This window comes from Neofelis nebulosa, chromosome 10 (assembly GCF_028018385.1).
Source record: "Neofelis nebulosa isolate mNeoNeb1 chromosome 10, mNeoNeb1.pri, whole genome shotgun sequence".
Lineage (NCBI taxonomy): Eukaryota > Metazoa > Chordata > Mammalia > Carnivora > Felidae > Neofelis > Neofelis nebulosa.
The window spans coordinates 63,555,934-63,564,896 of record NC_080791.1 but is presented as its reverse complement, the minus strand read 5'-3'; the positions used below and the strand labels follow the sequence as shown (position 1 = coordinate 63,564,896).

At 45.1% G+C, this 8,963-nt stretch overlaps 1 protein-coding gene across 1 annotated transcript; it reads left to right on the top strand.

Annotated features, from left to right (window-relative positions):
• Window positions 1-482: 482 nt before the first annotated feature.
• On the top strand, window positions 483-1,995 carry MRPL17 (mitochondrial ribosomal protein L17). Its single transcript, XM_058688085.1, has 3 exons — window positions 483-811; window positions 1,134-1,202; window positions 1,554-1,995. The coding sequence occupies exons 1-3, from the start codon at window positions 551-553 to the stop codon at window positions 1,827-1,829; spliced, it is 606 nt and encodes a 201-aa protein (XP_058544068.1). The 5' UTR covers window positions 483-550; the 3' UTR covers window positions 1,830-1,995.
• The last annotated feature ends 6,968 nt before the right edge of the window (window positions 1,996-8,963 follow it).

Sequence of the window (8,963 nt, the reverse complement as noted above, 5' to 3'; positions counted from 1 at the left end):
AAAGTCACGCTTAGGGAGTCAGACACGCTGGCTCGCCAACGCTGGGGACTGGCAGGACCGCCTGCTACAGCGGCACGACCCCGGGCAGGGGGGGAGGGAGGGAGGTGGGGGGATGGGGGGGAGGGAGGGAGGTGGGGGGATGGGGGGGAGGGAGGGAGGTGGGGGGATGGGGGGGAGGGAGGGAGGTGGGGGGATGGGGGGAGGGAGGGAGGTGGGGGGATGGGGGGAGGGAGGGAGGTGGGGGGATGGGGGGGGCTTCACCTCAGATACTCACTTTCCCAGCAGGCTCCGCGGCGGAGCTTCCCGTCGCCCTAGAGGCCACAAGACGACCGACTTAGCCCAAAAGGAATTGGACGGCACGCATCGTCCCACACTAGGTGGCGCCTGGTTCCCCTGCCCGACGCTGAGAGCTCGGAGCGCCTTGAGGCCCGCCCCCCTCGCCTCCTCTGGAAAGAACTAGCACCTCTTCTCCGCCCTCCCCCAGGTTGCCAGCGAGGCAGGCTGTGATACTCATGCGCAAACACGTCCACCACGCACGTAGGTACAGCGCATGCGTCCTCTCAAACCCGTCTCTCCGCAGCTTCTCCCTTCGAATTTCCAGTTCCGGCCTCACAAGGGCGGGGACAAGCTAGGAATTATGCGGCTATCGGTCGCAGCCGCCATCTCCCATGGCCGCGTATTCCGCCGACTGGGCCTTGGTCCGGAGTCCCGCATCCACCTGTTGCGGAACTTGCTTACGGGACTTGTGCGACACGAACGCATCGAGGCGCCATGGGCGCGCGTGGACGAGATGAGGGGCTACGCCGAGAAGGTGAGGGGCAACGCCGAGAAGGTGAGGGGCGGGGTCCTCTAGTCCACCGCGCGCGTCTGGCCTGAGATCCGGCTGGACTTGGGAGAGAAGTGGCATAGCCCTGGTATCCCCTGCCCAAAGGCTGGATCCCTTATTACCCTGAGTTGAGTCCACTCCTCCGGCCCCCAAATGGGCTACTGGTGAGAGCTGCGGAGTTAGGGGTGGCCTGAATTAGCGGGATGCCTTGCTAGGGGAATGAATGAGTTGTGACCGGGCACTAAAGGAGTAAGACTTGCGCCTCCTTTCTTGCTCGGGTTGAATCAGTGATGTTATGTCTTCTCAGCTCATCGACTATGGGAAGCTGGGAGATACTAACGAACAAGCCATGCGCATGGCTGACTTCTGGCTCACGGTGAGTGCATCCATCCTGTCTGCCTCCCATATCTTATCCTTTGCTCCCTGTGGGGAAGGGGATTGTTAGAGGAAGGACGACTGGGCAGAATTAAGCTAAGATACTCACTTTTATGGACACATATTGTAAACTAAGTTCGAAACGTGTGCCTTAAGTTAGTTGAATGCTATGTGAATCAACCTGCACAACTGCCTGTAACCTCTCTGTGTTAACTTTGACACTACCACTTTAGGGGGTGGGAGAGTTCAGTGTGTACATGTTTGGACCCTGCTTTGGGGAGTGCTGAAAGTTCATTGTGTCACTGCAGCGGTGCCTGACTGTCCTCTCTCCCGAATAACTCTCCCCCTCTAGGAGAAAGACTTGATCCCCAAGCTGTTTCAAGTACTGGCCCCTCGGTACCAAGGTCAGAATGGGGGCTACACGAGAATGCTGCAGATCCCAAATCGGAGTAAGCAGGATCGGGCCAAGATGGCAGTGATTGAGTATAAAGGGAACTGCCTCCCACCCCTGCCCCTGCCTCGCAGAGACAGCAACCTTACACTTCTAAACCAGCTGCTTCAGGGCTTGCGGCAGGACCAGAAAGCAAGCATCCACAGCTCCCACACAGCTCAAACACCAGGGATTTAACTGGAGCCAAAGGGTGTATAGCACCCTCATCAGTGCCCATGCTCACAGTAATCTCTAAGAAAAACTGGAGCTAGAGTCATTAACGGACAGTCTTAATGGAAAAGTTTCTGGGGAACCAGATAAATCATCTCTTTGCACAGTAGATAAAATTCATTATATGAATGTATGTATGTATATATTTCTTTTTCCTCTCCTTGGGATTTCTGGAGAATGAGAACTATCCAAATGCTCAGTCTCCTTGGGTTAGTGAATTCACTGCTTATGTTTCTGGCTCTTCATTTGGGTTGTTTGGTTAGCACAGTTTTGTTTTTCTTAATGCCAGTTTATATGGGGCACATATCCTATAATTCCAAACTGGCCTCCAAAGGTGATTGAGTTTTGACATCTAGCATAGAGATTGAACCCCTAGGATTTCTTAGAGAAAGATTACTCCCTGACAGGGACCTAGAATTGAACACCTAGAATTGAACCTTCCATAATAATCTGATACTTTGGGAAACTTCAAGAAACACTACAACTATTCCTCTGTTTCTAGGCAGGATCACAAATACCCCCATGTGTTCCCCTCAGCCCTGAATAGACCTTAGAGGACATGACCTGAGAACTCGGATGTACTACCCTCCTGGCCGGCGTCAGTGGAAGCATTCAGTAAAAGATAAGCCCCTTCCTCTTGGAGTTGGGGGTGGGGGAATAAAGGAGATGGTTGAAGTAGGAGAAGGATTAGGAAGTTAAATGTGCTGGGAATTTCCTGGAAGCTTTTATTGTTGTCAAATCTGGGCTTCTCTGGGAATTCAGAAAAGGGAAATCCGGCTTCCGAATGGCCACGGCATAGGACAAGTAGGAAGCTCCTTTATATCCACTAATTATTGTGAACCCAGACTTAGCCCAGCCAGGCTACCCATTCCTCAGGCTCAAAGGTTTGACTAGGGTAGTAGTCATGGGAAGACTTGTAACTATCATTCCTGCCTGAACACTTGACAGCAAGGCCTGACAATTCCTGTATCTCTAGCACAGTGAAAAGAAGAAATTTCATCTTAGGCTCGACCTTCAGAGTGTAATTGGCTTGCTGAACCTAACCATTGTCAGAAAATAAGGTGAGGGTCGAGGGGGTCACTGATCTAGTGACAGAGCTCTATGCTATGTCACTGCAGCCGCTCTAGGCTTAAAATTCATCTGCTCCCAACAGGGTTCTTCCATCTCTTTCCCTCTAATTTGTCCTTCACACTATTGCCAGAAAGCTCTTTCTGACATGTTTTTAGTGGCATATCATAGATACACAAAGCATTTTTTCAATAAACCTACAATTCCGAATGCTTGCCCCAAATTCACCCCCTTCCTATCCTCTTGGCATGAACATTCACCTCACCTAGATATCTTGGAGTAATCCCCAACTCCTAGAGAAAGTACTTTCTTTAGAATTAAAACCGCATCTGTTAAGTATTATCACAGGTGGGTTATGGCTGGACTCTACTAGCTTTTCCTCTCAGTCCCCAGAAACAGACCTCCCCTTGGGGCTTTCAACAGTTCCTGAGCATCTAAGCATCTGCTACTATCCAGCATCATTTTAGTCCCTAGGGATACAATCTTGATCAACTGTTTGGTATATGTCAGGCCCTAGGCTAGGTACTAAGGATATAGAGGTGAGAAGAAACAACCTTTGCCGTCAAGGAACTCACAATCTAAAGTGCCACTTCTGCTGCCACGATGGCCTCAGGGACAGTGCATCTTTAATATTTTGGCCCATAAAAGAATACATGAGTCCTAGAACAGCTACTAAAGGCTCAAGGATAACACAAGGGAAATAAACAACAACACATCCGTTTTCTAATCTGGCCTGTAAATAACTTTTTTCACCTCGGTGGAATATGCCCTCAAATCCATCTCAGTACCTCTTTAATAAATTCCAAACCCTCAAGAGAGGGGCCCAGATAAACTGGAGTTCCCTCTTTACTTTCACAGGTTCTCTGTCTTGGGCCCCAGTTCTTTATGGCAAGGTTGACAGCTATGCCCACTTCTTTCAAAAAATGACAAGTGTACTCCAGCTTCACCAAACTGGTGACGTAATGTAGTACAGCCCAGTATCCAAAGGAGACACTACAAAAGCCAGGCACTGCTTACTTACACATACTCTATAGTCAAATGAACAAGTCTTGTTGCTTTTATTTCTAAAATCTGCAGTCATCTCTCCCTAGTCTGAAATCTAAGACCTCTCTATCTTGGATTACTGCAAAAGCCTCCTTCCTAACTTGCCTCCCTCCACACTGCAGATGAAGTAAGAGAAATGTGATGTTTTAATTCTCTGATGATCTACAGTGCCTCCTCCTTTCCTATGGGGAAAGAATCCAGGTCCATTTCCTTACCATGGTCCCCTTGGTGACCAGGCATCTGTTCACTGCTCCATTTCCCTCCCTTGCCTCCAATTTTATGTTCAGGAAGCATGGAAGTCCTGATTTTGACTTTCCCTGTGCAGAGCTCCCCTTATTACCTTTTGTTCATGCAGTCTCTACCACCCAGAGAACTCTCCCCCTGTTACCTGCCTAACTTGTACATGGACTTTTGGCATTGGGGTGGCTCCTCTGACCATCCCCACACCTAAGTTCCTTGCTTTGTGAACCTAGGTGTTGCTACAATATTTCTGTAATGCCCTGAATTTACCACGTTGCACTCTAGTTCCCTACAGCTACAGCAGTTGGTTCCCAAACATTCATTAGTCAAAGGTAGTCCTAGTATTTCCATTCCCTTGCTGTTAATGGGCTCAGCGATGGACAGGCCTAAACTAATTTGAAGCAGTAAGAATCCGGTCTCTACTGTGCTTGATAAGAATAAGTTGCATGTTATTGTGAGTGCCATAACTGGCTTTAGTCTGAAGATAACACAGAATGGTAGGTCAGAACAACTAAAAGAAACTGTATAGTAATAATCTTTAGTGATTCTTCCCACTTGCCCTGGGTTTTCTGTTAATTGCTACCAAAACTAATCTGATATATTGATTTGTACCACTGAGCCTTTAGTGTTTCTCAAAAATGCTTTACTATGACCCACAGATCAAAAAATATTTTACATCAGAGTACTATTCACATATATGTAATTGAAGCAAAAGCATCACAAAATATTATTTACCTTAACAAATATGATGCACACTGATATTGTCAACTCTTTTCTTGTTACTTTTTTAAAATGCTGGTGCCAGTTCGCTAAAATAACTTTTACAACTAACGGTTTATAACCTGTGTTTTGAAAAACACTGATCTGAACCAATATTACAGTGACTCACCATTGCCTTTGCTGGATAAAATCCAGACTTCTCTCGTGACACAAAGGCATTCGATGGCCTGGCCCAGCCGCCTCTCAGCCTCTTCTACCACTATCAATATGCTATCCTTCCTAGGAAATTACTTCTTCTCTGAATATATCATACCTTTGTGCACGAGGCTTCTACTATAGCTTGCCTCCTTTCACGTTACTTCTTACTAATCATGTGATTCTCTCCTCAGAAGTCACTTTTTTGAGGCTACCTCCAAACTTCACACAACCCTCCAAACAGAACTAGGTTCCTCCTTGTGTGCAGTTACAGTCTTCTGGGTATATGCCTATCAAAGTGCCTGTCTGCTTCACTGACTCCACTCAGCGGAGCTCCCAAAGCCGGGAACTAGGACTCAAATCTGCTGGATAACTCTTCCTACCATAGGGCCTGATTCATAATATGCTTATTAAGTGAGGAGGAGTGAGCCATATGTTATCCATGACATTCAGCTCGATAGCTGAGCTTGACAAAACCAATAAACATGGTACTATGCAGGAACAGTGCTAAGCTACACTGCTGGAAATACCAAGACTAAAGAAATGGGGTCCTTCCTCTCCAGGGATTTACATGCTCATAATGACTGTCAAGAGTGTGTGTGTCTTGCACGCGTGCTCACTCTCTTGCTCTCTCGCTCTCTGTCTCTCTCAAAATAAATAAACATTAAAGAAAAAAAAGAATGTGTGTGTTTAATTCATTTCCCACACATTTCATATTCCAACTTCCTGAAATATTTCTAACCAGCCTATAGGCAGAAGACACCTATACTTTTCCCAAGTTTTAACCAGAAGCTGAAATGATGTCTCTTGTGACGTATTCACTGAATTCCCCCAAGCAAAACTAGACATATTCCCGGTATTTCCAGTAGTCCAGTTTCATGTTGCACATCCTTCATTATAGCAATGACACAATTACATTGTTCAGCACCATCACTAGATTGCAAACTCCTTGGGGGTAGAGGGACATATCTAATTTACTATCATGCCACCCAACAGAGAACATGGGACAAAGTGGGCATCTATACACGTCTATTGACCGAATCAGTGCATTGTGCTAAGTTTGTCAGCCTAGGTCTGCATTTTGGTTGGGCTCAGTAATTCCTCCCTTCCCTGGTTTCCTCCCATTTCATCTGAAAAAGAACTTCCTGCAAAGCTGATTGCCCATTGTTCACTGCAGGGTAATGTTTGTACCCTTAGGCTTTCCTCTCCCTGCCCTTAAATGCATGGGCATATTAGAGCTCTCCTCCGACCCTGGGACTTGAATTTGGTGGTTAAATTTCAGATGCCCTAATAATAGAAATGGTCTGTGTGTTATATTTCAAGGGAAAAAGTTTAAACTTTTCTGACATTTTAAATTCTGTTCCATAATACATGTTTAATATAAAAAATGGTTTTCCTCTTACAAATTAAATATTGTAAATTAGACACACAAGTTTCCTGTCAAAATTGATGCTATAGGAAGATGAGCCTGTTTACACTGTGGCTTCACATTTACCCTGACACACTACTGTGCAGCCCAGCACGAAAAGCACAACGTTGGAGTTTTACTGCTATTCACTTTCAAGGAGATGAAAATACAACAACAACAACAAAAAAATGTTCCTAGAGAGATCACTGAAAATTTTCTGCCATTGTTCTGACTTAATTTGTAATTGCTTTTCCTTAAAATGATCTCAGAATCTTTCTTACAAGTATTTTTTTCTTTTGTCCCAGAAGGAAAAATGGTTTCATTTTTGTATGTGCTGAGTTTGAGATGCCTGAGAGCATCTGGAGCTTAGGAAAGAGTTCTTCACTGGGAGAACATTTTGGGAGTTGTTGGCAATTAAAGCTAAGGAAATGGATGGGGTGACTCAGTGTATATACAGAAGGAAAGGAGGCTGAGATCAGACATTATGGGATGACAGGATATAGAAACTATGAAGAAGACTGAGAAATTGCCTTTAAGATAGGCAAGAGAACCTGCAAAATTCACAATTTCTAGTACAATGCACATAGGCACTCAAAAAAATAATGATCAAATCTATTTAGCAAGCGCATTCCTTCTACATTCAAAGCACTATGGAAATATAGAAAATACAGAGACCCAGCTGGCCATTTTGAGGGAGAAGATCATATAGTAAGACAGATACTATGAAAGTGGTGCACACAGGCATACTGAGTACCAAGAAAGAAGGTGAGCGTGGAATTTTTCAGAGGAAACAATACAAGGGCTAAATACTAAAGAATGAATAGGTATTCATTAAGCATGGGGGAAAGAAGTCAGCTTGGAGGACATTACAGGCAGCAAGATCTGCAGGTATAAATGCACTGAATTATGAAACAGCATGGAGTGGTTGAGAAATTCCAAGTAATTTGGTACAGCTGGGATTTAGTATTTGAGGAAGAAGGGGAGGAAATGAAGCAGGAAAGCCAAGCAAGATCAGGTTACAAAGGGCCCTGTAAGACATGATAAAGTGCTTAGTTTTTATACTGAAGACCAGGGAAAGCCACTGAAGGATTTTTAAATGGGGAGAAAAGGGATCAGATTTACATTTCAGAAAGATTATTCGTGCATGGGTCAGAGGGGCAAGACTAGAAGCAAGGAAACCAAATAGGAGGCTAGTTAATGAATCCAGAGGGAGTTGGTAGAAGACTAGATGAGGCCAGAGGCAGGGGAGATGGAGACAAGCTGACCAGACAGCTACAGAGGAGACAAGAGACTAGACATTGTATGTGGTTACATGAGGTAGAGGAAGAACAGAAGAGTCGAGGATGACACCAGGTTTCTACCTGGGCAGTTGGGTGGAGTAATTACATTCACAGAGAACAAGGATAGCAGAGGAAAAGCAGATTTGAGATCACTGTGCTGAACTTTGTTGTAGGCATATTTGTGTTAAGGAGCTGTCTCGTGAACAGTTATTCTGGAGGTCAGAGGATATGTGTAAGCTAACAAGACAGATGTGAGAGTCACACACAGGGGAGTTGAAGCAATTATACTAGATGAGATTTCCTACTCAAAAAATACACAGTAAGAGAAAAAGAAGGCCTAGGAGATAGCAACATTCAAAGGCCAGACAGAAAGAAACTCCCTGAGGAAGATGAAAAGAAGGACCACAACTAGAACATTGGTGTGTCAAAATCCAGAGAAAGAGGGTGTCAAAAATATCCATTTGTGTCTATCTCCCTCAATAGATTGAGTTCTTGGGGGCAGACACTAGATAATTTTGTATTCTCAGAACCTAATGTTGGCCAGGCTCCAGAGTAGTGGATTAGTGAGTATCTTTAGCCATTGAACTTGGAAATGAGGATGTTCACTGCTGACCTCTAATAGAGCAGTCTCTTGAGAGAGGCAAAATCAACAATCCTAAAGACAACTTGAGAAGTATGACAATGAAGGGGGGTGGGGGGGGGGGGGAAGGGGCACCTGGATGGCTCAGTCAGTTAAGTGTCAAACTCTTGATTTCAACTCAGGCCATGACCTCATGGTTTATGAGTTTGAGCCCCACATCGGGCTCTACTGACAGTGTGGAGGCTGCTTGGAATGCTCTCTCTCACCATCGCTCTCTGTCCCTCCCCCACTCATTCTCTCTGTCTCTCTCTTTCAAAATAAATAAACTGTAAGGAAAAAAAAAGAAAAGAAAAGGGAAAACAGGGTAGAGATATACCAGCAACTTGAGAGGAAAGCAGATTATAAAAGTAAATTTTGAAGGTTAATGCATTCACTTTTGTTGTGGTCTGAATGTTTGTGTCCTCCCAAAATTCATATGTTGAAATCCTAATGCCTGATATGGCAGTATTAGGGGATGGAGCCTTTGAGATGTGCTTAGGTTATGGTGAAGCCCTCATGAATGAGAT